The 26,921-nt window shown below is 48.2% G+C and overlaps 9 protein-coding genes across 9 annotated transcripts; 5 read left to right on the top strand and 4 right to left on the bottom strand.

The window, feature by feature from the left end:
• Window positions 1–481: 481 nt before the first annotated feature.
• On the top strand, window positions 482–1,146 carry LOZ57_001209 (uncharacterized protein; the record flags this gene model as incomplete). Its single annotated transcript, XM_049250301.1, has 2 exons — window positions 482–551; window positions 614–1,146. The coding sequence occupies 2 exons, from the start codon at window positions 482–484 to the stop codon at window positions 1,144–1,146; spliced, it is 603 nt and encodes a 200-aa protein (XP_049110661.1).
• A 451-nt stretch (window positions 1,147–1,597) lies between these two features.
• Window positions 1,598–3,116, bottom strand: PEX2 (peroxisome assembly protein (Peroxin-2); the record flags this gene model as incomplete). Its single annotated transcript, XM_049250300.1, has 3 exons — window positions 1,598–2,428; window positions 2,481–2,744; window positions 2,817–3,116. The coding sequence occupies 3 exons, from the start codon at window positions 3,114–3,116 to the stop codon at window positions 1,598–1,600; spliced, it is 1,395 nt and encodes a 464-aa protein (XP_049110660.1).
• Window positions 3,117–4,557: 1,441 nt separating this feature from the next.
• On the top strand, window positions 4,558–5,947 carry LOZ57_001207 (uncharacterized protein; the record flags this gene model as incomplete). Its single annotated transcript, XM_049250299.1, has 4 exons — window positions 4,558–4,575; window positions 4,640–4,812; window positions 4,865–5,196; window positions 5,253–5,947. The coding sequence occupies 4 exons, from the start codon at window positions 4,558–4,560 to the stop codon at window positions 5,945–5,947; spliced, it is 1,218 nt and encodes a 405-aa protein (XP_049110659.1).
• Window positions 5,948–6,768: 821 nt separating this feature from the next.
• On the top strand, window positions 6,769–10,278 carry LOZ57_001206 (uncharacterized protein; the record flags this gene model as incomplete). The annotated part of the gene is made up of 7 exons (XM_049250298.1): window positions 6,769–6,933; window positions 6,991–7,091; window positions 7,141–7,290; window positions 7,340–8,385; window positions 8,444–8,916; window positions 8,968–9,156; window positions 9,214–10,278. 7 exons carry the CDS (start codon window positions 6,769–6,771, stop codon window positions 10,276–10,278), a joined length of 3,189 nt encoding a protein of 1,062 aa, XP_049110658.1.
• A 380-nt stretch (window positions 10,279–10,658) lies between these two features.
• LOZ57_001205 (uncharacterized protein) lies at window positions 10,659–11,676 on the bottom strand (the record flags this gene model as incomplete). Its single annotated transcript, XM_049250297.1, has 2 exons — window positions 10,659–11,449; window positions 11,514–11,676. The coding sequence occupies 2 exons, from the start codon at window positions 11,674–11,676 to the stop codon at window positions 10,659–10,661; spliced, it is 954 nt and encodes a 317-aa protein (XP_049110657.1).
• A 1,269-nt stretch (window positions 11,677–12,945) lies between these two features.
• On the top strand, window positions 12,946–14,586 carry LOZ57_001204 (uncharacterized protein; the record flags this gene model as incomplete). The annotated part of the gene is made up of 4 exons (XM_049250296.1): window positions 12,946–13,391; window positions 13,451–13,844; window positions 13,908–14,350; window positions 14,439–14,586. The coding sequence occupies 4 exons, from the start codon at window positions 12,946–12,948 to the stop codon at window positions 14,584–14,586; spliced, it is 1,431 nt and encodes a 476-aa protein (XP_049110656.1).
• A 4,103-nt stretch (window positions 14,587–18,689) lies between these two features.
• On the top strand, window positions 18,690–19,397 carry LOZ57_001203 (uncharacterized protein; the record flags this gene model as incomplete). The annotated part of the gene is made up of 1 exon (XM_049250295.1): window positions 18,690–19,397. The coding sequence occupies one exon, from the start codon at window positions 18,690–18,692 to the stop codon at window positions 19,395–19,397; it is 708 nt and encodes a 235-aa protein (XP_049110655.1).
• A 1,248-nt stretch (window positions 19,398–20,645) lies between these two features.
• On the bottom strand, window positions 20,646–23,312 carry LOZ57_001202 (uncharacterized protein; the record flags this gene model as incomplete). Its single annotated transcript, XM_049250294.1, has 1 exon — window positions 20,646–23,312. One exon carries the CDS (start codon window positions 23,310–23,312, stop codon window positions 20,646–20,648), a length of 2,667 nt encoding a protein of 888 aa, XP_049110654.1.
• Window positions 23,313–25,073: 1,761 nt separating this feature from the next.
• Window positions 25,074–26,648, bottom strand: LOZ57_001201 (uncharacterized protein; the record flags this gene model as incomplete). Its single annotated transcript, XM_049250293.1, has 5 exons — window positions 25,074–25,267; window positions 25,322–25,487; window positions 25,556–25,854; window positions 25,914–26,242; window positions 26,305–26,648. The coding sequence occupies 5 exons, from the start codon at window positions 26,646–26,648 to the stop codon at window positions 25,074–25,076; spliced, it is 1,332 nt and encodes a 443-aa protein (XP_049110653.1).
• Window positions 26,649–26,921: the final 273 nt, after the last annotated feature.

Raw genomic sequence — 26,921 nt, 5'->3', positions numbered from 1 at the left:
CAGGTGCAGCTAATACGGGCGCGTTCATTAATAATTGGGCACGGGCAGGTCAAAGCTTAGACTCGTGGGTTGGCTAGCACTCCTCTAGGAGTTTGTGAATTCTCGCCCGAGTCATATGCCAACCGCCCAGACATTTTAAGACCTCCAAGGCCAGCCTCGGTGCCAGAAACAGGGATTTGTCTGTGATCTACCTTCGTCGCAGGTGGACCGGTCTCAAGCGATTCAAAGATTCCGAATTACTACCTAACTGGAGGTAATAATCCCGCCGCGGAGTTCGGAGCTACCTATCCTCCGGAAACCTAGTTAAGCTTTAGCTATCTAACTATGACGTTGATGCTACCTCTGATGACGCAAGATCAGACAATGCCTAATTTTGTTTATAAACCGGGTTACTTGCACCTCTTCTGCTCCGGCTTTCAATTCCTACGTGGATATATGTTTGGAACGCTACAATTGAGCAACTCCATAGCCATCACGCGATATGGCCGACAACTCGGCGTTAATCAGGACCTCTCAGGTCTTAGGCCTCACAGCTTCTGGTCTACTTGCAGGTGAGTTCTCAATGGCTATATACCAGGAGACATCACAAAAAAGAGCATTGACACTTCGTAAGGGGGTATTCTTAACTTTTCGACCGTTCTTGTACCAACTCTCATGCTCCCTGCGACCAGCAGCAAGCGCACATTCGACTCTTCGTTCCAGCCAGGTACCCCAGTCTCCCACATTGCCTCACAGTGGCATCACGCCTACGGAATTGGCAAGTCGATTGCGCCAGTAATCGCTTTTATTACTGGCTCTACATACTCCTATCTCTCATATCATTTCCGCCAGGGAACCGTCGCTCGTCAAGGCAACGTCATTGCTGCAAACTACTACCTTCTTGCAGCCCTGTTCACTTTCACCCCAGTGCCATTCACTTTGTTGATTATGAAACCAGTCAACAGCAAATTGATCGCCAAGGCTGATTCTGCGGAAACTGAAGGGCTTCTGGCCCAAAAGGAGAAGGATGTTAAGGCTGAATTGAAGGCTTCCCGAGAGGAAGCTGAAGTGCAGAGCTGGTTACAGACCTGGTCTACCTTGAACTTCGTGAGAGGATTATTCCCACTTGTTGGCACCATCTGTGCTGCGATGGCTACTATTTCTTAAGATAAGTCTCCATTAATCTGACGTTGGAGGAGACTCATTAAGAGTGGATGCAAGGCGTACATGATTTTTTGTTTTTTTGTATAAACTATTATGATTTGTAAGTACATACATACAAAATGAACACCAGATCTACACCCACATAAACGGGCACATATCATGGAAGCTACTCGTCGGGAGCTGTACAGCTTAGTCAAGGCACGTATTCCGTCATCTTTCTGCAATATACGACGTCTTAAGACGCACTGGTAACACCGCTGGTTTATAAGGAAGTAACTGTTCAGCCAGCATAAGACATGGATAGAATGTCGCTAATGGTGTAAAGATGTCGAATCTGGCATCCACAGATACGACGCCACGGCAAGATAAAGCAATAGCTGGACGTCTACATGAACACGCCCTTTTAAAGCCAACTGAGGTGGAAGAATATTAGAGGGGGGCTGTGATGTGGCCTTTATTCTTTGTGGTCAAAGTCCAGTTCAACGCTCGTGTTGTCCGTTTCGTCCTTTCCAACAGTTGCCCATTGATTAGACTCGTGCATGCCATCGTCAGTCACAGAATCGTTGGTATGGCTGTCGGAATCCACATCTTCATTGGTTACAAACCCGACGTTCTTGTCGCTAGTTGATTGTGGTTGAACCTCTTCTAGCACGTCCCCATTCCATGCCTTGCATTGTTTCGAAACCTCCCCGCAACGAAGGCACATCCAACCTTCACCCTCTTCCGCCTCTAGTCTCTGCGCAATACAAACAAAGCAGTAAATGCATCCACAAGGCACGGCCTCATATGGATTTGTGATGTCGGTTTGGGCGGAGCCCACTATTCCCCCAGACGCTCCACTCACAGCCATTATATCTGACTCCGACGATGTTGTAGGGTTTTGATTCTGATAGCAGATAGCACACGTACGTTCTGGCAGGAAGCCTAGTGGCCCTTTATCCCTCGCGTCTTCTTCGCCCTCGTCTTTGGGGCGGAGAGATGACACCGTTTTTTTCCATGCTCTTGAAAGCCAGCGCCGCCAGCGGCCAATGCCAACAAGGGGCAGTAAAAATAGTAGAAATTCAGTGAATGCATGCCAAACCAGTTGTCGATTAAGGTACTCAAACGATACTTCGCGGCTAACCTGCGTCGATGGCGGAGTTAATCGCATTCGTAGGAGACGGTCTACAAGTGTTCTGTATCGGCCATTCACAAGGAAGACTAGGAATGATGCAAAGGACGCCATTGAATGCACGTTCGAAGCGTGATTTGTTAGCTTTGCAAGAGCTTTAAGATTTGGCGAGGCCTAGAATTCGTCAGATAAGCTGCAAAATGCAATTCAGTTTCTCTTAAATTACCTCTTCATATCCTCCCTCTTGGTCAATTATCCAAGAATCCCATTTATCCCATGCATATCGCCCTCCAACCGTCAATAGGCCGTATAATACTTTTTGCCATTTTGTTGGCGCCTTATATACTGGGCCTTTGCTCCGGCTATCGGTGTATTTCAAATTTTGCAATGCTGCGCCATACGAAGCATCGTGATCCCATATCGATAGCTTAAATAGTATTGCACGAAGGGAAAGCTCGATTTCATGCGACCAATCTTCCCGAATATGTCGCTGAAGCAATAAAATTCGTTAGCTCAATTTTTCTCCATGAAACGTCAATATTTATTGGAAAGGGCTTCTGACCCCGAGGTATTTCAATCCTTCTCCAACCTGGCCTTTCAATAATCCCAGAAGTTCTTCGTCCAATAGCTCGGAGTCAACCTGTCCAACTCTGAATGCCGGTCGCGTTCCCTCCCTCCCCTTAACAGTATCCCATAGCGCTAAACTACTGCCTGAAAGCCGGCCTAACGGATAAGGAAGGTCGCGGAGAGCTGGAGGTAATCGAGAGGACGGACGAAGTCGGTTATTCTGGGCTTCGGTTTCGCGTTGTTGGTGGCGTTCTAGTACGCGAGCTTGGGCGGCAGCAAAATTTGCAGAAGTCATTATTATATCATTTTGTTATCCCAGAGAAATGTGTAAGTATGAAGTTCCATTTCCGAGCTATGAATCTTTTTACTCGCAGGGCTTTTTGTCACATTGCTGACTGAAGCCGAGGTAGTGAACGCTAACTGCATCATAGGGCGGCAATTAAACGCCCACGTGATAGAAACCCTACTTTTAACTAATTACCTAATCTCCACGCGGCTAATATCCTGATTAAAAAATCCTGTAGAATTTGGGTGATTGCACTTTTTGATCATCTTTAAATTATTGTTAAATATATCTTTTATTGAAACAGTGACCCTCTCTCATCCATTCATATGCTTGGCATAAATAATCATTGATGCTTGGTCATCACACTGCCTGCATTACCTGTCGGGTGATTCCGAATGGACTCAAGTAATAATGGCAGTACAAGCTAAACCAGTCTCCCAAGGCGGCACATCTAGCTTTGAAGGATATCCTCGCAGGGCTTATTCTATCTGAAGAAATGCTTTTGCTGTTATATATTTCTTAGAGTCAAGCAGTACCACCTGTAGGTTAGACTCCAGTCATTTGTCAAAGAGCATTTGTCCCCTTTTTGAGCAGTTAGCCAGCGATTGGATACCAGTTTTGAAGACCAAGTATTGGTGTTTACTGGTCGAAGTAAAAACTAATGGCATTGGATAATATATTCATAAATTGCCCGTGATTGCGTCGATGTCTTATACTCCTTGATAAAGAGCTTATACATTCATACTATTTAATCATGCTGAACCTCAATTATGACAGCTTTAGCTTCTGTATCTATTGGTCGGACTACCTCTATACTACCACAGCACACGACCAGCATTCCGATCAAACTTGCTTACAAGTCTGTTGCTTTGTTCAGTACGTGGCTTCCGTGCTATTGCGCGTTCGTCCTTGAGAAAGTTTTCGAAGTATTCCATTTGTTAGGAGACCCCTGCATTCAATCAGTCTCGGCTATGGAATAGCATACAAGAGCATAACTGATCCGTTGGACCTTGACTAGGATGGCCATTCTTTGGCCGGATAGTCACTACGACTATTTGGATCAACAGAAGCTAGTGAAAAGAATCTGTGATCTAGTGACATAATCCTACCGGAGGACATTAATGTGGTCGTCGTTTTAACCATAATTGTCAATCGATCAGCTCATCCTGTGTTAGGAGGTCAAGAATCGAGATTATAGTAGACTGTTATAAAGTGCTCTATATCGATGTAAGTATTTTCTTTCCCGTACCTGAACCTTGCTATCATTAACACCGGTGGAATTGGGAGAAACAGTAGTGGACAAATATTCCGTGCGAAGTACTCCGTACACTCGTTTTTCAAAGCGTGAGCTAAAGTTCGGGGACACCCGTCTTGGCTGAATAAGCTTCACCGTTACGTTAAATTGCTTATATAACAAGGTTTATCTGGATATCGGAGCCTAGATTGGGTAATGGGTATCAACAGTTTAGTGGGGCAGAAAGAGTTCATTTTGACCACTTAATTATCGTCGAACTTCAAATTAAATCTAGTAGGACAATCTCAAGATACCCTCTCAAGATCAGCCTGCTAGCGGCGAAGGGCCTGAAGTGTATTGTCCTGGTGGTTTCCATCCTGTTTATTTGGGAGAAGTGTATAATGGAGAATATGAAGTACTAAGAAAAATTGGTTCCGGAGGGTATTCCACTGTATGGCTTGTCCGAAATAGGTTGGTTTGCTCTAATTATACTGGGTCATCATTTGCTGATATTAGTATTTAGAGAAGGAAATTTTAGAGCGTTAAAGGTTTTGAGTGCTGATTGTTATGGGGGGTCAAAGAATATATTTGAGCGCGAGATACTTGAGCATCTACGAGATGCTGACCCTTCACACCTTGGATATCCTTACATTTCGACATTGGTTGATTCGTTTGAACATAATGGCCCTAACGGAAATCATGTCTGCCTTGTCTTTATGGTGATGGGCGAGACACTTCGAAGCTTTGGAACTTGGTTTGAAGATCATGCGCTCCCTAATGAGATTATGCGCCGTTTCACAATTCAACTTCTTCTGGCATTAGATTATGCTCATGAACATGGTGTCATTCACACTGGTATATCCTATGTTTCCTGCCGTTTTGTTCGCCACGTTCCTAACTTCAAAACTTAGACATCAAACCAGATAATATCTTTGTCCAAATACCGGATGACTCATTAATTTCAGAGTTATATTTGCCAAACAACCCGGCCGACCCAGCTGCCTTTGACCCGTCAACTGACCCTTCTAGCATTCAAATCCAGCCTCTGAAGTGGGATTACTTCCGGCCCGGAACAAAGATCCGAGAGTTTAAAATTGCGTTGGGCGACTGGGGTGTTGCGAGCTGGACTAATTCTCACCTTACAGAGCTCATCCAGCCTGTAGCTCTTCGTGCTCCAGAAGTACTAATAAACGCCCCTTGGGGCCCAACCACGGATCTTTGGAACCTTGGGGCTGTTGTATTAGAAGTATTTCGCGCTGTTCGAATGTTTAGCGGGAGAGGCCCACCGGATGGCCATTATCAAGTCCGGTATCATCTTCAAGAAATTGTAGATTTCTTCGGACCATTTCCAAAATCACTTCTGGAAAAAGGCGATCAAGAGCTTGTTCAAAAGTATTTTGATAGCGAAGGGAGAATTAAAGATTCGCCATCACTTGAGCGCCCAGCTTTGGAGTCGGAATTCTTTCTCGGAAAGTTGCATGAAGAAGATAAAAAAGAATTTGTCATGTTCCTACGGTCACTAATGAGAATTGATCCCGAAGAGCGGAAAACGACGAAGGAGTTGCTTGCTGAGCCGTGGCTTGGGGCAATCCAACCAAAGGCTTAGACCGCCCCCATCATTCTACTACTGCATTGTCTAGTCCTATACTTTCCAAGTATTTGTATTCTGTTTCCCCTGAAGACTCGTTTTTCCTGATTGTACTCTTCTATTGGAGGACCGCATTTCCGCAACAAAATACCCTGATAACATTGGATATTCAATTTCTCAAATTTTTTCAGGGGTGTATCGATTGTCTAATGCGCTTTTGTAGAGACTTCTACTTACATTTGGATTGAGAATTCCATGTAGACGACCATGTTGGCTGAAATCTGAGTGAGTTCAATTTCCTCATGATAATCAAGTGGAGGGAAAGCATGGACTGTATTTGAAATGGGAAGAACTGGGGCCGACGGGATATCATCCCTGCCCCTGCGGAATAGCATGGGGCCGAGGACCCGCCTCTGCCACCTTTTACAGCTTGATAGGACCTGGTATTAACATCGCTGGTGTCCCTATAGCTGCCGGTGCCATTCTGCAATTGGTTTAGTGTGGAGGGAAATGCGTGAAGCCCATCAAGATCTAGACTTTCATCTCCGTCTCATAGCTTTGATTCATTATTTTGTACTCCGTACTGCGTAGGGAGTAACTCTGTTCTTCCAACACAATGAAGTTAGCTAACTAATTTACAGTTCATGTGCAGTTGGCTTGTGCGTTTTTTAGTTTCATTATTGGCATTTTTGGCGTCACTGGCTGCAAACACTTTTTCTGAGGTCACTGGTGGGGTTGAGTTTAGCAAAACAAACTATCTCCAAACCCAAGAAATGAACCTTTAATTCGCAGTTAACTCCCCAAACCTCGTTGCTCTCCTTCACTGTTGGTGGCCTACCATGCCTCCAATATTCGAAGTTCAAGGAGAGGCAAATCCGTTGTCGCGCCAGGCTATCTTCAATGCTCTAATTTCCGCTTCATCCAACACCCAAATCCAGGTCCAGACAGGAGCCCAACAGCTACAAAATTGGGAAAAGGAAGCTAGCTATTATACTCTCCTACAGGTATTATCTCCGGCGTAATATTTAAATTCAATATGAAGCTAACTGCCCACTCTTTAGGATATATTCACTGACTACTCTGTTCCGGATCAAGCTCGCTACCTTTCCGTCCTCCAACTTAAGAACGGCGTTGATAAATACTGGCATAAGACGTCGCCCAAGTATGCCTTCACATTCGCTAGATATGGGCATAACTAATTGCTGTGGCAGTGCATTGAAACCACACATAAAAGAACGGATAAAAAACAGGGCTTTAGATGCAGGGTTTGTAGAGCCGGCTGCCCATCTTGCTCTCCACAATGCTTTGATGATAGCAAAAATACTACGCTATGAATTTCCTTCAGAATGGCAAGTTTGCGGGTCAGTGTGAGATCGCAGAGAAGCTTATTACTGATACGTTTTTTCGCAGGCCCGACGCGGTCACAAAAATCACTCAGCTACTTCGCTCTTCTATCGAGCCCGGCGCCAACCCGTTACATCTTTCGCGTATTCTTTTAATTATTCTTCAAGTTGTCAAAGAGCTATCTACCGGCCGGTTACAGCGGATTCGTAAGGGATTTCAGTCAATGACACCGGAGCTCTTTCGCATTCTTGCTACTGTTTACTTTCAACAAGTACAAAACGTATTCAATTTCTTAGATGGAAGCCGAGTAAGTGGCGTTGAAGCTGTGGTAGTCAGTGAACAAAGCTTGGCCGCTTTGAAAATCATTCGTCGTTTGATAATATCAGGGTATGAGTATCCTAACAGAGACTCTGATGTTCAGCAATTTTGGGATCTCACTCTTACCCATTTTGCAAATTTTATTACAATTTCCAACCAGAAGCCTGCCAGTACGGATCCTCGGCTTGTCTTGTCGATCAGCAAACATGTTCTTCAATTGTCAAAGCTTCACATAGCCATGGCTAAAGAGCACCCGGCTGCATTTGCTCTGCTCCCTCAGTGTACTGATACGGTTAAATTTTATTGGTCTCTCGTTACTGAATCGGGCAAGACATATGGTACTACGGATCTTTCTCAGTTGAAAATCGGTACCAATGGCGATGCCGACGGTGACGAATGGAACCTCTCTGAGAAGTTGGCGCTAAAGGGCCTTATATTACTTAGGGCGTGTGCTAAACTTGCATTTTATCCAGCTCAGACTTTTAAATATCAACGTGCTGAAGATAAGCAAGAAAGGGCATCGGCAGTACAAGTGATCAAAACACAGCTGTTCCAAGAAGAATTTGTTATTCAAGTGATGGAGCTTCTGGTTACCCGTTTTTTTGTTTTTCGAGCCAGCGACTTGCGGGAGTGGGAAGAGGAGCCTGAAGAATGGGAAAAGCGAGAGGAGGAAATTTCAGATGCCTGGGAGTTTTCAATTCGCTCGTGTGCCGAGAAGTTATTTCTCGATCTCATAATACACTTCAAAGGACTACTGGTTCCTAAACTTTTGAACGTGTTCTATTCTTATGCAAGTGAGTTCATTAACAGTGATTAGGTCATGCGAAGCCCAATTTTCTAACGATCTAATAGCCCCACAAAATCGAGATGTACTGCTAAAAGATTCTCTTTACTCTGCTGTTGGGCTAGCGGCAGCGTGTTTAGAAAAACCTTTGGATTTCAATGCCTTTTTATTAACTACGCTTATCCCAGAAGTGCAAATTCAACAGCCAGGGTACAATATTCTTCGCCGGAGGATTGCTATTCTTCTTGGCCAGTGGATGCCAATAAAACCGGGAGACTTGGATAGAGAAGCTATTTACCGCATATTCCAGCATCTGCTTAACAAAGATGACCCCCATAATGACCAAGTCGTAAGAGTTACAGCTGGCCGTCAGTTGAGGTCAGTCCTGGACCCTTACGAATTTACCGCCGAAGGGTTTTTACCCTTTATCACTCCGATTCTACAATACTTAATGAGCTTAATCCAAGAGGTCATGTTGCCTGAGACGAAAATGGCGCTATTAGAGACTGTAAGGGTAGTGGTGGTGAAAATGGAGGACCATGTAAGTTTTCTAGGAATGATCTTTGACATAATGAGCTAATATACTTCTCAGATTGCCCCATATGCGGACCAAATAGTCACTACACTACCTTCCTTGTGGGAGCAGTCTGGAGATGAGCATTTGATGAAGCAAGCGATATTAACACTCCTATCCTCAATAATTCACTCGATGAAACACGAATCTGTGAGGTACCACCCGCTGGTCCTTCCACTGATTCAGAAATCCGTAGAACCAGGATCTGTACGTATCCCTCCGACCATTTTACAAATGTGCTCTTTCTCTAATGAACTTTGATAGGAATCCCTTGTATATTTATTAGAAGAGTCTCTTGATTTATGGTGCGCAGTACTCGCGCAAACTCCAGCCCCCGCTAGTGCACATCTTCTTGGACTGTTTCCCACTCTATTTCCAGTATTTGAGATTGGAACTGAAAGTGTTCGGCAAGCCCTTGAGGTGGTTGAAGGCTATATTCTTTTGGCACCTAGAGAATTCCTAGACGGCCACGTTCGTTTTCGACTTCTTACAGCCCTAGAGCCTTTCTTGGGCCCGAACGTTCGTCCACGTGTTGGACTGGTCCCCTACCTTGCGTCGGCATTAATCCGGATTGGAGAGACTTCTCCCAATGAGGATGAGCAGACTTATGTGCTGATTGCAGAATCATTTATTAGTAGCCGTTTCCTACACACTTTGTTAGCCGGCCTGCACCAGGCGTATGAGTCGAGTTTATCCACCGGCCCAAATAAAAGGTTTTCCGCTATCGATGGGGTGGCCGAGACTGATCATTTTTCTATACTTGCAAGACTTGCATACGCCAACCCAAGAGTCTTTGTTACGGCCATCAAAGCCGTGACAGAACCCATCTCCGAAGAAGAGACATTCAAATGGATGCTAACAGAATGGTTCTTCCACTTTGATAGCATCGGCGATATCACAATGAAAAAACTTCACACTCTCGCGTTGACACATCTTCTCTCCATAAACGGACCCTCCTCACCACCCCCCACTTACCTTCTGAACCACCTTCAATCATATTTGAGTATCTGGACTGATGTTATCACTGAGCTTTCCGACCCCACAGCAGATTCGGAAAATACCCGCGGAGATTATCTGATTAGTGTGAACAACAATAATGCATATAGCCCGGAAGGAAAATTTCAGGATAATGAGCCACCCGAAACTACTCGCCGCCGGGCGTGGTCACTTGCCGATCCGGTTCATCGAATTAATATACGTGATTACATTACTGAACACATCCGTGCTTTGGTTGGAGCCTGCGGTGGTATTGATCAGTTTAATGCAGAATGGCTGGTCAATGTGGATAAGGAAGTAGTCAATGAATTTGCGAAACTGGGCGTTTTCTAGCCATCGCCGTGTTTAGTCTTGAAACTTTGCATTCCATGCATCTTGTGGTCGTTCTGGTCATTAACAGGGTTGGAATTGACTGGCGTTTTGACGAGTATCACGGCTTTGCCTTCTTACATACTCTTCCTTTTTTACGAGCTGTGCGGTACTTGAAAAATAAACCTTGTAAGTCCAAATAGATGGTTAAACTACTAAATGGGCATTATATCGGCCTAGCATTCTACTTTAGCTAGTTAACTAGTCTAGTTCCGAGAGGTATCATGACGCTTCGAATAATAACAAATATCGCCCCTCCGGCATCCAAGTGATGCAGTGCCCAAAACTCCCTCCAAAAAAAAAAAAAAGCCCTGCTTCCATATTAGTTCCCTTTTCGAATTCTCTTAGCACCTTGGGAATCTCCTGTCAGTCAATGGCTGCGGGAATACTCCTTGCTGCATGAGCTGCTGCATGTCCCACTCCGGCGCACCCTCTGTCTTCCAGGTCCAGAATACCCAACCAGCACCCATCTCAGCCGCATCCAGCTGGGCCTCAATGAAGCGTCGAATGTTTTGCTTATCCTGATCAGGAAGAGCTTGCACAGACCCGACAGATTTTCCATTACAGCTTCCAATATATTTCGAGTCCGGGAAACTCCCGTCATATCGTGCTCCCCTACCGCGGCCGTTCAGATACTTGGCGCAGTCAGTCAAGGCTCCGGACCATTCACCGATGATGGTGGGCCTGTCCGTTTTAGAGACCTTCTCCTTTCCAAAGTTGCAGGCCACCTGGACATGCTGATCGATATTCCAAGCGACGAGCGCAGGGTCGAAGACCTGGTAGTGGTGGGTATCCAAGACGGTATTGACCATACCGGTGGCGGCAGTCATGAAGCCGTTCCAGGACAGTGGATCTTGGAAGGCATCAGAAAGCACGACAAGCGTATTCTGCTGATTGCTGTCCCAGACAGTGCCCCAGCCATCCCTATAGAACTGCCTGAGCTGATCTAGATTGACTCCGTTTTGGGGTGCAGGTTCGTTGAGCAACTCGATGGACGTGACAACGTCGGTGATTTTGGCGTAGCGTTCGGCAAGACCACGAACGGCTCTGAGGGTTTGGTTTATTGTGTCGCCAGTACCCCATTTGACGTCACCACGACGTCCACTGTTATCAAATCCGTTTTGAGACCCCGGGGCTTCAGAGGAGTGAGCACGTGCTGCAATATATGATGAAAAGGGTCTTTGAATGAAGCTACTTACCTCCATGGAGGTCAATCATAACCTTTATTCCAGTCTCTCGCGCCCACTGGATTGCCTTGTCCAGCAAATCCAGCTGACCGTCGACATACGGCTCTCCATCGAGCTTGATTACCGCCCAGTACCCAATAGGGATCCGAACATAGTTCAAGCCAGACGCAGCCATGCGCACGAAATCATCCTTTGTGATCCAGGAGTTCCAGTGCGCCTGTAAGCGCGCGCGCGCTCCAGCGCCCAGGATCTGGCAGAGGGTGAACTCGTCTATAGCGCCGGGCCCTGCCTGCTCGAAGATCGAGGGAGAAATCCACGGCTCCAGGACAAGCCAGCCCCCCAAGTTGACTCCGCGAATCTTGGTACCGCCGACCAGGCCATTGTCGCGAGGTTGCCTGGAGAGATGAAACAGTCAGACAAAGAACCAACCCGCAGGCAGAGAGAGGGGTTCTTACATAAAGGGAGATGCGGCCACTAGGGACAAGTGCAGCAAGCTGCTGAGCAGCTGTTTCATCTTCATTCTGGTGGTTTTCTGCACAGTATGGCTATGGCAAACCCTGATTTCCTAAACCTGCTGCAGTCAGGAGAGACGGCGTCGCCATCCCCAGCGGACCCATGTCCGGCTTATAAAGCCCTGGGTTCCCGGAAAGGAGAGGCCGTGTTGCCTCGTCTGCCCACTTTTAGATCTTTCACAAGCCATCTGATCGAGTGTGGGGGAGTGCCAGCAGACATCTAGCTTGGCCCGCCATCGAGCGGTAGGATTGGGTCGGGCAGCGTACCACGGACGCGCCGTGCTGCTGATCTCCAGGCTGATCAGTTGCCCAACCAGGCAGGGGATGAACAGCATATCGCTGGATATTCTGGACCGTCCCAGCAGACGTCACAACCTTTGCGCCAGCTCCGGTGGCCCGCTGGTTCCCATTGCTCGAAGCCCCTCGTGTGGCGCGCCGGCGGGAAAAGGGGCCGCTGGCCGACCAAACTGTCGCCCGCCATCAACTGTCGCGACCATGTTTCCTCGCACGGAGCAGCCAGCGGCCCACGACGAGATCCCACCTGTCCGGCTGGATGAACCGTGCTGAGGCTGCAGCCCGCCCGCAGAACGCACTGTCGACACGAGGGTTGCGTGATGGCTCCTCGTTCGGTGGCTGACAAAGCTGGCATCGACCGTGGATGCTGAGGACGCCGAAACCACTCTCCGGACTGTTGAAGCAGATGACTAGCAGACCGTCCAGTCGAATATGGCCCGCAGGCTGGACCGACAGGCTTGTGGCACTCTTCCTCGGGTACGTGCAGCGTCTTCGGCTCGTGGTATGCCTCCACTCCGCGTGTTATTTGGCCTTGATGCGCCCCGTCTCGAATCCCCACTGTGCTTTCTCGCCCTCGCTCTCGACCTTATCTGCCCATCGTTGCTAGACGTCTCTTAAACTAGCTTTACCACTTCAGAATGGCCGGCTACACTGTGCCTCTTGTTCTGGATAACAGAGATGTCATCACGCCCGCCACCTTCACCGTGAACAGTCCGGTCAACGCGAAGCCACTCCACCAGTGCAGCAGCGCTTCGACTGATGATGCCACCCGCGCCGTGGATTCCGCCCATGCCGCCTTCAAGAGCTGGTCCGCGACCAAGCCCGCCGTGCGCCAACATATCATACTGAGGGTGGCAGAGATATATCGCCGCCGCAAGGATGAGCTACTTGGCTACTGTACTGAAGAGACTGGCGCATCAGGGCCATTTCCTGACCTCACCTTCGATGTAGGCTATCAGTCAATAATGGATATTGCTGGGAGGGCAGCCAATATAGAAGGTGTGGTGCCTCAGACGCTGGATGATGGCCAGAGCGCAATTATTTACAAAGTTCCTTATGGTGTGGTGCTCAGCATTGTTCCCTGGTGAGTAGTCTCGAGCATATATTAGCTGCCGTCATAATAATTCCCTGACGGTTATACAGGAATGCCCCATTTCCCTTGGGCCTCCGTGCCATTCTCCTTCCGCTGATGGCGGGTAATACAGTGGTGCTGAAGGCGTCAGAGCTTTCACCAAAGACGTACTGGGGTATTGCAGATGTGTTTCGAGAGGCCGGCTTGCCCGATGGCTGTCTTAACGTGATCTACCACCAGCCTGCAGATGCTGCCGAGGTTACAACTGCCTTGATCGCGCACCCGGCTGTGCGCAAAGTTACTTTTACAGGAAGCACGAACGTGGGCAGCATTGTCGCAGCAACTGCGGGCAAGTATATCAAGCCGGTTTTATTGGAGCTAGGAGGGAAGGCAAGCTCGATTGTGCTTGATGATGCGGAGCTTGACAAAGCAGCACTACAGTGCGTCCTTGGCGCGTTTTTGAATGTATGCTGGCACATCCTGCCCTTGTAGTCTTATGCTTGCTAACATCATATTCTTCCCCGAAAGTCTGGTCAAATTTGCATGTCCACTGAGCGGATAATTGTCCAACGAAGCGTCGCGGAGAAATTTCGTTCCTTCTTAGTGGACACGATGAAGTCGATGTACCATGATAACGTTCCATCCCCGGTGCTTGTCAGTGCCGCTCCTGTAGCGAAGAATAAGAAGCTCGTTTCAGACGCATTGGCCCAGGGGGCTGGTCTTGTGCATGGGGACCCTCATAAAGTCGAGTCGACAGATACCCGAATGCGGCCTATTATTGTTGAGAACGTCACACCAGAGATGGACATTCATAGTACAGAGTCATTTGGCCCTACTGTCACACTCTTTGTCGTGGATACGGAGGACGAAGCCATCGAGCTTGCCAATGACGTCGAATATGGCCTTTCTGCGGCCGTGTTTACATCAAATTTAGGCAGAGGATTACGAGTAGCGAAGCAGATTGAATCAGGGTGAGTAATTTCACTTAAAGACAGTAACTCAACGATTCTGTCAAAAGATGATTCTGTTATGGATGCTCATGATACCCGTCGCTCGCAGTTCCGTACACATCAACTCGCTCACCGTTCACGACGAGCCCAGCCTCCCGCACGGCGGTGTTAAGAGAAGCGGGTTCGGCCGTTTCGGCGGTACGAGCGGGTTAAACGAGTTTTTGACCACAAAAACTGTTACCTGGATGGATAATTAGGATGGTTGAGTAATATCCTGAAGCGTGAGAAAATAGTAGGTTGGTGTACGTATGTACTCGGTACGGAGTACATAGCTCTGTATCGAGTACTCTGCATGTTTTGACATGAAGTAGGAGGCCTGTGGCTCATGTTGTTATTCATTAGTTGCAGACTGCTCCCTGGGAAAACTAACTAGCCTATGCTTGTCTCATCTTGTCTTGTTTTATCTTGTGAAAATCAACACCTGCCTCAGCAACACTCTGAAACACCTAACAGCATGCCTGCCTGTATGGAGTATAGTTTGCATCAACTGTTCATTTTTTATCCCTGCAACAAGTCTGTTGTTCCAAACATGTTTGAACAGGGCATAGATACATGCGTTTGGAACCAAAGTTCAACCCTGTTCATCCGTGAAGCGCGATGAACGGCGCCTATGCTGGCCTTCCTCTGCTCTGTCTCTTCCTTCAATTATCAAAGGATAGTTGTCAGAATGGAAGGAAAATCAGTTCATAGAACAAATTGCAGCAAAGTGCGCGGAAATAATTTTTTAAAACGATCTGCTGTTTGGCTCAGTGGTTTCATTTCCCAAAAAGTATGAACACAAACAATATACCTGCACGCATACATCGGCACCCGGTGAGCGCCATTTCTTCAGGGTCCACAGAACGACTGCTCAATACATTAGGTAACATCCTCCTCTATCGAGGAATCTGTTTTTCATGTCTTTGCCATGGCCATGTCATTCTTAGACGAAACGGCGGGGAAGGTGATCGAAGCTGGGGCAGAATGGAGTGAGCTCGCACCGTGTACATATGTACACGCTTGACCCCGCAACTCAGAGATATCCTTGATCCTTTTTTTTTCAATTCAAATTTCTGGTATCGAACTCTGTTTGGGTGACCCAATGAAATCAGACGATGTTCAGGCATTCCAGAAAAGGACTCTTCATCATACCTTCTTTAAGTCATTTCGACACGGTTGTCATTCAGAGGCATTAGGATATGAAGTACCGCTTTCGCAATGTCACATCATCGTTCGCAATGCTGCCTCTGGGTCGGTTCGCCATGGTGAGGGCTCAGCACGCGCTCGAGAAAAGAGAACGGCATTTAGGAAGGTGCAGTAATAGCCATTGCTGATAGCATTCACTAAATCAACGAAGGTACATATGTTGAGCGAAAGGCATTTCCTCGACAGCCTAGAAAATGGCGCAAGAATCCCATACCATTGGCAAGCACGGCAATCAGCCTGGAGAAAACACCCCCATACAGTTATTGTCTGAACCGACACCTGCCAGGACTTCAGGAGGTCAGAGAATAATATCCGACCAAAAAAAGGAGCATCCATCTCTCCATGAAATCGTCAAGTCCGAAAGTAACACTTCCGAGTGGACCCCTGACGATATTACTCCGGCATACTTAACATCGCTGATAATTATCATTCAATTTGAGTTAAACTTACTCCGTACGTATCATAGGTACCGCATTCTACCCAGGGTTTCGACTTTCGTATCCTCAAAGGCAGCTTCGAGGAGTCCGATGTTATTAATTTGTTAGGCCCAGGCTTTGCAACTCCTATACGAACTGAAGAAAGCCGAGCGAGTCGACAAACGGATGGTTGCACGAAGTAATAACATCTCGAAGTCGATTGCCCCGGCGCAGGTTGGAGATACTAGTCAATCTCGATCCCCTGAAAATACATAACACATCCTGCAGTTTTCTTGAAAGACAATTCCTGCTGTTTTGAAAGAAAGGACCCGAGTCGGCGTTTCTCTGACACGGCTTGCCGTCTCCTCTGGCTTTGGTCCTTCTTGGGGGGCCATTCTAGACTTTCAGGAGCTCTCAGCACGGAGCGGGTTATCCTCCGTACCTACATGGGAGTTCTTAATACGGAGTACACGCAAGCACACAATATTTTGCGCGCGGTTCAAGGGATGGGATTGGAAGAAGGGTAGCGCCAAACCGCATGCCATGTACTCCGTACAACACGCCATTGTTGAGTCCTCGGGGCTCCAGGCGTTTTCATCTTTGTCTCGGTGAACTTCCAAGATATTTGAAGAAAAGTGATACTGCCTTGGGTCTTCCTTGGCGGGAGATGGCTAATCTAGGCACAGAAAGTCGAAGGGTCGCCGATGTGAAAGAAACCACGGCGCGTAGAGTACGGAGCGCATTATTGTCTTCTTCTGGTACGAGTCGCTTCTAAGGCCACCTATGCTTAGACCACGGACGACAAGACTACCTGGTGTGAGTCAGCCGAGTATGCTTGAAAGGCGGAGTCATGTCAGAGAAGTCTCAAATACGGAGCAATAACGGAGAAAGAATCAATAATCCCTTGCCTATGCGGAGTTGGTTATACCCAGGTTGTTAACAGTTGGGCGCCTCGACATCCTGGTAGAAATAGAATCCCACCCCGACGTGCCCAGCCGTGAGCGGAAAATAATATGTCACGGTGCAAACAGAACAAGCAGGGGTGTTATTACGGAAATGGAGTATGAAATTATGATTATTATGATTATTATTATCATTGTTCTGTGACATAAATAATCTCACATAAGGACCATGACAGTCACGACGACATTTGACGTTGGGTGCCGATGCTTTACACAGCCCGGTGAGTCCAGGCATGCAAGGGGACTGTGAGAGTGTCGTTCGTCCAACTTTACGGGGTCTGTACTCCGTACTCCGTGGTGACAGCTGCTCTAAATACGCTTGGGACACCACAGTTATGTAAAATAATAATACGTCTTCCAGCAGACATAACAAAAAGACCAGCTGGCACGCCGAGCTTAGGGTTTGAACGCCAGGCTCCTTCGGAGTACGGAGTACTCGGTCCTTCAGAGAAAACTACGCCCTATCCCAAACAGAGGGAGGCCCATGCGCTGCGGTCAACGATGCTCTAGCCCATTGTCTGGCTGCTCTGGAGCGCAAATTTTCAAGGAGGCGCGCAGGCCCAGAAAAGCTTTTCGAACTATCAGATTTTGGTCATTTTGCGCAGCTCCGCAGCGGGCCTGATTGGTGGCGATAAGCGGTGGACTGCGAGTGGGCACGCAGTGACGAGGCTCCCAGGCTTTTTTGCACAGAGAGGTGAACAAAAAGGACCAGCTCTGGTCAGCTTCGTATTTCGCCCGTATAGCCGTCTAAGCAGGGTTCGACTCAGGGATTTCGCGGACAGCTGGGGGCCACGGCAGGGCAGGGCCATGAGCAGGAGTCATCTGAGTGCTTCCCGGAGGACGTTGGCGGATATGGCGGCGGGCTGCCGGGACCGATGCTGCTGGCCGTCGAAGTTCCGGGCGGTCCGTCCTTGGGCGCGCCCGCGGTGAGCTGCCTGATGATGGCGAAGGCACACCCGCATGCGGCGAGGGGCACGCGGCGTGGAGGTGAGACAGCCGGCGCCAACCACGGTTTGGCTGGCGGCCAGGCCAGGGCAGTGTTTCCTCGACTAGACACGGGAGCCTTGGACTGCAAAGTTACATTGCGACAGCGTCACACGGCTGCCCGTCGCACTGCGCAGCGAACACCCGAGCAAGCAACCACCGGGGAGGGCATGCCAGGCAGGGTGCGACGCTGCTGAGCATGGATGGGCCGCGGGCGCGGTCGGGGGCCCGTGATGCCAACGTGACTCGCCCGCCAGGCACCGTACCGGCCGTACCGTACCGTACGCGTCCCGTACCGCCACGCCCGTACAGCACGCGGGGGGACCCCCGCCGCAAACACGTGGGAAGCGCGCTGATTGGCCCGCGGTTTCCATCTCATTTCGCGTCGACTCTTGGCGGCACGCGCCTAGCCCAGCACGGCCTAGCGCCGGATCCCGCACTAGCCCCGGAGCGGCAAGGCGCGTCAGCCCGGAAAAGGAGACCATGCGGCTCAGCTCCGCACCGGCTCATTTCGCCCGCATCCTTTTCTCTTCCTTCGCCCGTCTGCGCTTTTCTTCCTCTTCTCTCCTCTCTCTCTCTCTCTTCCTTTAAACACGCTCTTTTCCCACCGTTCTTTTTGCCCTACCCAAGTCACTCTTTTGACCCAATCCGAGGATCTATATCCTTCATTCGTTTACCGGCCTTCCGCCTTTTATATCTATATACTCTAATATCTTATTCTCTCGCGGACGCCAGTGCAGACCTACCGTCGCCATGAAGTTCTCTGCCGTCATCCTCTCCGCCCTTGTGGCCGTCGCCTCCGCTCTCAAAGAGCCCGACTACTCCAAGCCTCCCAGCGGCAATCCCATCTCCCGTCCCGGCTTGCAGGAACAGGTCCAAGCCGGCGTGTCCTACACTATCACCTGGCAGCCAACAAGTGACGGGCCCGTGTCCCTTACTCTGCTCCGTGGCCCAAGCCAGAACATCAAGCCTCTGTCGGTGATTGTCGAGAGCACTGCCAACACCGGCACTTTCCAGTGGACTCCTTCCCTTTCCCTCGAGGTCGATGTGACTCACTATGGCCTCCTGATTGTCGACCAGAAAACCGGCGCCTACCAATGGTCCACCCAGTTCGGCATCAAGGGCGGCGCCACGCCACCAAAGTCCTCGATCTCCGTCTCCCGCACCGTCATTGAGCCAATCCCAAGCAGCAGCGCTCCAAGCAGCAGCGCCCCTGTCTCGTACTCTACGCATTTCCCAGTCACCACCATCACCACCACCATCTGCACCTCAAGCGCGTCTGCTCCATACCCAACCGGCACCGCCCCTGCCAGCTCTGCCGGCCCAACTGCGCCCACCACCTACCGTGCCACTCCCACCCCAGTCCCATCCTCTCCTCCAGTCTTTGAGGGTGCTGCGGGCCGCAACACCGTTGGCCTGGGAGCTGCTCTGCTCGCTATGGCCGCCGTCTTTGCCTTCTAAATCGACGGCTACTCTCGCCTTCTAATGTCATTTTTCTTCAAAAAGCGCCTGAGAGCCTTAGACCTTGATGAGACACGTTCTGTTTTTGTCCTTTCTTATAATACAACCCTTCGTCCCGGCTGTCTTGGACGGAACCGTTTTCGGTTGAAAGGCGGCTACGGAATATTTTATTTCTTTTCACTACAATATAAAATGGAAAGCAATGGGCTAATTTTTTACCGGTTGGGATTCTTTTCTTAAGTATGGAAGTTCATATATTATGGATTCGATGGGAGCAAGCTTTCCTCAATACCCTTGCCTTTTTTTGTATTCTCTATTTGTTTTCATTGTATGTATTTACTTTCACGAACAGGTGCTGGAAACGGAATTCCAATTCATTGACTTAGCTTTCCGCCTTATTTTTTGTTTTTACTTGACCGTGTAATACTCATTTTGATATGCGTCGTCATTAAAGCCTTGCAGATCTGTTGAATTCTTCAGGTTTCGACTGGCCTCGTGGTGCGCTGCCGATCACTGGGGACAGCCCTTCCTTCACACGTCACACAACCTGCATGAAAGAACACCAAACAGTGCAAAAATAAAATGATTCAGTCCGACAAAGGAACAATGTGTTTGCAGATCGGTCTCTGTTTTTGTGAAATACATCCCAATCGCCCTGTTCAATGTACACCACTCTTCTACTCCATTCATTTACATATTTTGTTTGATCTGTCATGTTTCAGAATCAATATCAATTCATTTTTTCATCATCTTGTTTTGAAACGCATACGGCTAGAACAGTGTAGCTGACAGGGTGTACCTGGGATCTTTTCAAAGTGTCAGGGGGAGCGATGCGGCACGGAAATTTACATATTCTTGCAGCTAATTTCTGGAATCTTGAGCAACAAAACAAGATGTCATTTTCAATTGAATATTCCAATAAGTATACAATCTACTTTTTGTTTCAGCTTGAAGGTACAATATACAATTCTATGGACATTCTGGGCAGAAAGCAGGGCTGCCGTTCACTCAAGAACCTCCAAGCAGATTAAACACCGTTTCATTATTATCATTGCCATCATCATTCTCATGATATTCATTAAGGGGAAGGGATATAGGATTATTTTTTCTTTTTCTGGGGGAGGCCCTGTGCGCTCAACTGACAACCAAAAAATGCAATAATGTAATAGAAAAAAAGACAATGAGAAATGCCAATGCAAGGGTCACCGATCACTATTAGGCTCGGGGCGAAAGATAAAACATACATAATCAGTCACCTTCGCCACTGTGAAAATCCTCGTACATACGCGATTCGTTTTGAATAATAGGATAAAATCTCCGTTTATTCACGAACGGACAATCAGGATCGTCAGGTGTCGAAGCGCACGAACACATCAGGGAAGCTGGCCCATCTTTAATGGCCAATCCAATTGCAAGCGCTATCGCCAGTGAAAACTTGGCCCACAGCCTTAAAGGTGCAACCTCGTAAGAGTCGGTTCCTTGCTCATTACGTTCAGACCCCGAAGAGTCGAGTTTAGGCCCTCTGGTCAATTCCTGTATCGACAGGCGGGTCCGTGGAGGGGTCTGAAGGATTGAATGGTCATATCCAGTGTAATCCTGTGTGCCTTCAAAACCGTCACTTGTTGCGGAGGGGCTGCGATACAAAGATAGCCACATGGTCTGATCTCTAGCATAGCGCTTAAACCAGTCATTCCTCCTCTGTACGCCTAATATGAGTCCAAGGACCCACCAAGGAAGTTTTCCTATCCTCTTCCAGTTTGAGTGCCAAGCTCGTGATATTATACGTCTTGCTAGGATTATTGAACCAGAAATAATATCGCGAAACCAATGAGAACAGTTAGATGCATCTTTTAACGTAATATCAGCAATTCGATTAGCTAAATAAACGTGCTTCGTCGTGAGAGGGCTATCTTCGGAGCCAGGAGAAAGTTCTTGATCTAAGCGCCGGCGTGGTTGGCGATAAGAGCCTCTTTGTATAACAGTCATGGCCGCCGTTGATCGGGAGCCACCAGTTGTCGTAAACGATGGTAGCTTCTTTAACGGATCAGGCGAAGAGGAAGGGTCGCGGGTGGGTGTCTCGAAAAATCCTGGTGGATGTAATCGGTCCTTCGTGAATAAACTTAGATCTGGGCTACTATGAAATTCTTCATCATCACCCGAAACATCCTCTATGCCCGGCAAGGAATGACCCGACATCGCCTCCTCGAAAGATTGAAAGTGATCTGAATACTCCTCCAAAGCACTGAGGGTTTCATCATGTACATGCATAGGGTCTGACGGGCTGTGCCAATCATTCGTTGAGTGTGTGCGTGAATGCGACGAGGGATAAAAGCTACTGCTGATAGGATGAAAATTCGGACTTGATGGCGATAAAAGAGAAGAAGTAGCGGGTAGGATTAACGGTTTTAGAGTACATGACCCAGACGGAAATCGTCGCATCCTTCTGGGTCGCCGTGGTAGTTCGAGAGGAAGAGGAAACGAGGTTCCCCATAATGAAGAGCTAGAAGAATAGGATATCATGGATAGTCGTTGAGACCCCTCAAAGCGGGACGATGGCAACGAACACGAATCACCCATGCCAGAATCAAGGTCTCCAAATTCGGAGGCGGGTTTTTCCTCGTCAGGTTCTTTTTGATAGTCGATATCGAGTTCTGGAATTTCACTAGTCGCATTGAGGCCAGTGTCAACAGCTTGGGCGTTTGAATCAGACGCTACCAGTGGCTGGAACACTGGTTGCCGGACCGGCGACAAAGGTATTCGAGAAAACATTGATTTTGGCCTGGGAGTTCGGCGGACGGGCTCATCCGCTGAGGGAACATCATCGCTCACAGCACTAGGTCTAGAGTCGGATTCTGGTCTTCCTGGAGACTGTGCAAGGAGGCCTGTCAAGACATCAACCCTGCGCTCAAGACTTCGATTGGTGGAATTGACGGCTTCAAGGTTTCGTAACCGTTGGCGATCCATCTCCGCCTCCCATTCAAGCTCTCGAATTTTATTATCCTTAGTTTCGACCTCCCGCTCTAATGTACGCAGCTTGGATCGTAGCTGCGATTCTCGATCGACCATCAAGGCCAATTCGTCCTTTACTCTTGTTTCGAATTGCTCCTCCCATTCTAATAACTCTTGTTTCAACACTTTATGTTCGGCATTCAATGCCTTGTACTTGGAGGCGCACTTATTTCCGGCGGGAGAAGTGCCAGACTCGGTGTGGTGGATGGAGGCCAATTGGGACTCCAGGTGTTCTATATAACGAGACGTCCCGTGGCTGATGGTTCGTCCGAAGGAATTCTGGCGCTTCTGGCGATGTATGCTCGCGAAGGAGGATTTGCGCATCGATAATGAGGTATCTTTCGGTTTCATGGCTGGTTCCGGAGAGAAGGGTTCGAGAAGTGGTGTTTTGGGGCGGCTACTATTGTAAAAGGGGCCGGGTATGGAGTCGGCAACTACCGGTTCGTCTTGGAAGATTGTAGAAACCAGGGGACGCGAAGGATGTTGGTTTCGTCGTTGAGTTAAATTCTGTACCTCCTGTAAAACGATCGACTTCTGACTGTTGTATGAGGCATTCGAGGTCGAATCATGGCTCCAGTGCGTTTGACCACTTGCCCGTTTTACAGAGCCATCGCCATCTTTATTTTCTCCACAGACTGCGCCTCCAGATAAACTTCTCCAGGTCGCAAATTGGGGGGCTATTGGTTGAGTAGAGGTTATCAGTCCGCCACGAAAGCCAGCATGTCGTAAGCGGAGTCGTCGATTCTGCCGGCTAAAGCGGGTCTCTGGGGAGCGTGAAACAGGCGACGTACTCGACGGTCGACCAGGCGTGGAGGACGAGATATTTGTCCAGCGAGAGGAAAGTTGTCGTCGCGGGCTATGCGAAGAATAAAAGGGGTCTGCGCTTGGGGAGCCGCTGGTCTCCATATTTTGGTAAATGAGGTCGCAATAGTATTAGGCGCCGGGACGTCTCCATATCGCGTCCCAGATTTACGTCCGAAATAACGCGCTGCTGGACTATTGGTCAATAAGGAGCACAAGCGACAATCGCGGGCGGATTGTCCGCGAACCGAGGAATGGTCGTGTTGGCATGCAAACAGATCTGCCCTTGTGAAAGCCCAGGATAGCCGTCCTGCGCACGCGGGGGCCAGCAGCCGACTGAAGCAAAGAATGTAATAATGACACAGCAGCAATAAGACGAACCAGCCCACAGCTCTCTTGGATGCGCCGCTGCTCTGTGTTCTGGCCTGCAGCAGCGAGCGGTGTTTGTTTGTGCCGGCCAGTCGCTTGTGGTGGGCGTTGCTGAGGTGCCTGCCAAGACCCGCCATTGAATCCCACCAGCCGCGTATCCCCGTCACCACCGTCTTGGTGCGCATCCTACCCCCTCAACTGCCATGTGAGTGGGCGTTGTCTGGCTGAACGGCGGTACCTGACGGGTACATACATGCTTGTTACGGAGTACAGTGTGGAAACCCAGCCTTACCCATCCCAAGAGACGCTACCGAAATCTGATTCAGCACCGCTCAGATCTCTTGTCAGCATCTGGCTCACTGCTGAGCAATGGCGCAAGGAGCTCTGAAGAAGGCGAAGCCGGCCTCATCGGCTACCAAAAGGTTTGTCTAGAACTTGTTGAGCAATAGCGAACGAAGACTGAGAACTCGCTCTCCAGGCGGTCCGCCCTAGACCCGAAAAAGGGCGCCCGAACAATCGCACCCAAAAAAGCAGCCCTTGTGAAGCAAAAGAAATTAAATAAAGTACGTAACTGCAGGCCTGTTTTTCCCTTCTTATCAGCCTTTCTTCTTATCAGAAGGAAACGTATGCTGATGGACTCGCTGTCGTTTTTCCAGAAACTGTCGGCCGGTCTTACTGCTAAAATGGAACGAAATCTCGCCGAAAAAGCCGGCCATCTGGAGTTGCTGGGCGGAGGAAAGAAAGATAAAAAATAAGAATTACAAAATGCTTTTGTATATGACGACTTTAACGCTTAAAAGTGCTCCGTACTAGATACCCGGAACAATGGTGAAAGGCGTTTGTGGTTGGACTTCATACTCGATAGTTGGATAAAAATGTACCCGAAGAAAAACCAGATTTCTCGGGATTATACTCCGTACCTAAAACCCTTAAAGAATACTTGTCACTTTGTTCGATTACTACATTTTCTGCCTGCGGATTAACACTTTCTGCCTTCGGATTACGCCCGCTCGTCCACGGACCACCCTCAGCGTACCTTCGAGTCCTCGAGCTTTCAGAACTACTAAATAGCGTGGAAATTTTGAGAAATCCAGACCGTTTATTTACGCCAGATCCTGCCATTTAGTGAAATTCATCTGGCGTCCTGCTTTTTATTTCAATTTTTTTCAAAAATCACTGTTAGTCAGCAATTTTCGGAACCATATCGGAATTTTGTAAAACCGAGCAGCTCTCCCAATATCTAAGAAATCAACAGCCACATTTTTCTTTTGAGAAGCTGCTTTTACATCATTCAATAATATTTCGGGATTGAGCTCGATGTAATCCGTACATTCTAACAACAAGATATCGTAGTACCAGACCAACAGCGAGAGATGTTCTCCGCAATCTAGTCCATTAGCAGCGGCCTAAAGAAACAAAGACAGCCAAACATCGTGATTCCATGAGCATTACTATGTGAACATCCCGAGGAGCCTCTTAGGGTACCATAATTCTTCACTAACTGCTTTTGGTTCTATCGTCCCCAAGTAGCCAAGGGTCCTCCAAAAGCTCTTTAACCGTTGCTCGTTGCTCAGGCATCCAGGTGAGGGCTTTCCGGATGAATTTAAGGAACCCTGATTTATCATCCAGTTTGGTTTCAAGAGCCTCTAGTGTTCGGCCTTCAGGTATAGGCGCAAGGCCTAGCCAGCGACCTAAGAATATCAAACGTATCAGTACGTGGTCTATTGTGAGAGGGCTGCACCCACCTTCCTCATCCCAAAAGTCTGCTCTCCGTTCCGGGTTTTTGGCCAGAAATTCAGGTGGTGGCGGGCCCAAAGCAGCGATCAGCTGAGCAAAATGAGCAGCGTCATACAAATCACCATCTTCATCACGGGCTGTAAAGAGTCTTTTTGATTCAAAGAGGTCCCACGCCTATAGTAGAAACAATTATGAAATTTTGCCAGAGCAGAAATAAGCATATGACAATGCCTAGAACTTACAGTAAGGCCAACACTCCAGATATCAACAGGATAGTTCCAGTCTATACAAAAAAGAGTTTCCGGAGCCCGATATTCCAGAGGCATGATGTCACCAGAATGTGGCCCTGGGCCAATCCTGGCTTCGCCAAAGTCAGAGAGTAGCATAGGCCCAACATCGGGCCGTACCAGACGAGAGAGATATATAGTTCGGGTGGGAGAGATCGGTTTGCGTCGAACTGGAGCTGAAAATTCCGTTTTTTCAAGCTTTTGCATCAAGGTGTTATCATAAACACCCAAAAGCAGGTTTCCAGGATGTACATCTGCAAGACCTTAGTTGGCGGAGAAAAAGAAATGACAGTAGAAGATAAAAGACTCTTACCGGTATGAACAACTTCTCCATGGCTATGCAAAAAATCTAGAGCCTTCAGAAGCTCAATAATGGCACCCCGAACAAAATTCTGTGCAAATCCATCAGGAAAAAATACTAGGCGCATGTCACGAAGGCTCATTTGTGCAGGATCAAAGACAAGAACAACATGGTTTCCATCAGGACCGCTAATTTTGAACGAGTCTAGTAATCGACGGATATTATGCTGTCCGCGATGTAGGTTCTTATTGAGATGTGGAGCTAGATGCTTGTAGATAGGCAGCTCACGATGAACCAATGATGGGTGTACATAGACCTTTAGTGCAACATATGTATGATCTCTGCCAGTAATTGTCAAATAAGTACAGCTGATTTGATGATGGCATTCACACTGGTAACATACTGTAGGTCCCGCGCCAGCCATGTTGTTGATGAAGTACCAAAACCAAACTTTGCCAGGACCTGATAACGGTCCTGAAAAACCTGACCCAGATGTACAGGATAGAAATGGCTGGCCTGATAGCCGGGTAATTCTTCCTCTTCGACTAGTTCATCTGCCTCGATTGTTTTAAAGCCACTGAGTGGGAGTACGCGCGGTTTCTCTTGTAAACATGACTTTACGCTCATCCGGAAAGTTCTGATGGAGGATATAATGGGCGATGACAGCGATGGAGATCGAATCTTCAAGGGCATATGTGCAATGGATTCCCAGCTCGGGACTATCCGAGCCCGTTTAAGGAGGGTCATTCTTTGCGCCAGTTCAACGTAAATCGATCGAATATGTAAACGAAATTAGGGTTTGTGATACAATGAAGCACCTCTAGTGAACATAGTCACTATAAATAGTCACTATGGAGCAGTTAACTGGTAGTTGCAGTGTTGTTCATAGAGTGTGTGGACAAACCAACTCAGTCTCGGGCGAGCCTGCGGTCGCATAGCAACTACATAACTACTCCGTAACTACATCGTCCAAGCGTGGCTTGGGGCCGAAATTTTCATTACGGCGTGGAATCGGTGGCT

This window comes from Ophidiomyces ophidiicola (genome assembly GCF_022830035.1).
Source record: "Ophidiomyces ophidiicola strain CBS 122913 chromosome Unknown scaffold_3, whole genome shotgun sequence".
Taxonomy (NCBI): Eukaryota; Fungi; Ascomycota; class Eurotiomycetes; order Onygenales; family Onygenaceae; genus Ophidiomyces; species Ophidiomyces ophidiicola.
The sequence above is the reverse complement of the archived record's forward strand: the minus strand, read 5'-3'. Positions and strand labels throughout refer to the sequence as shown.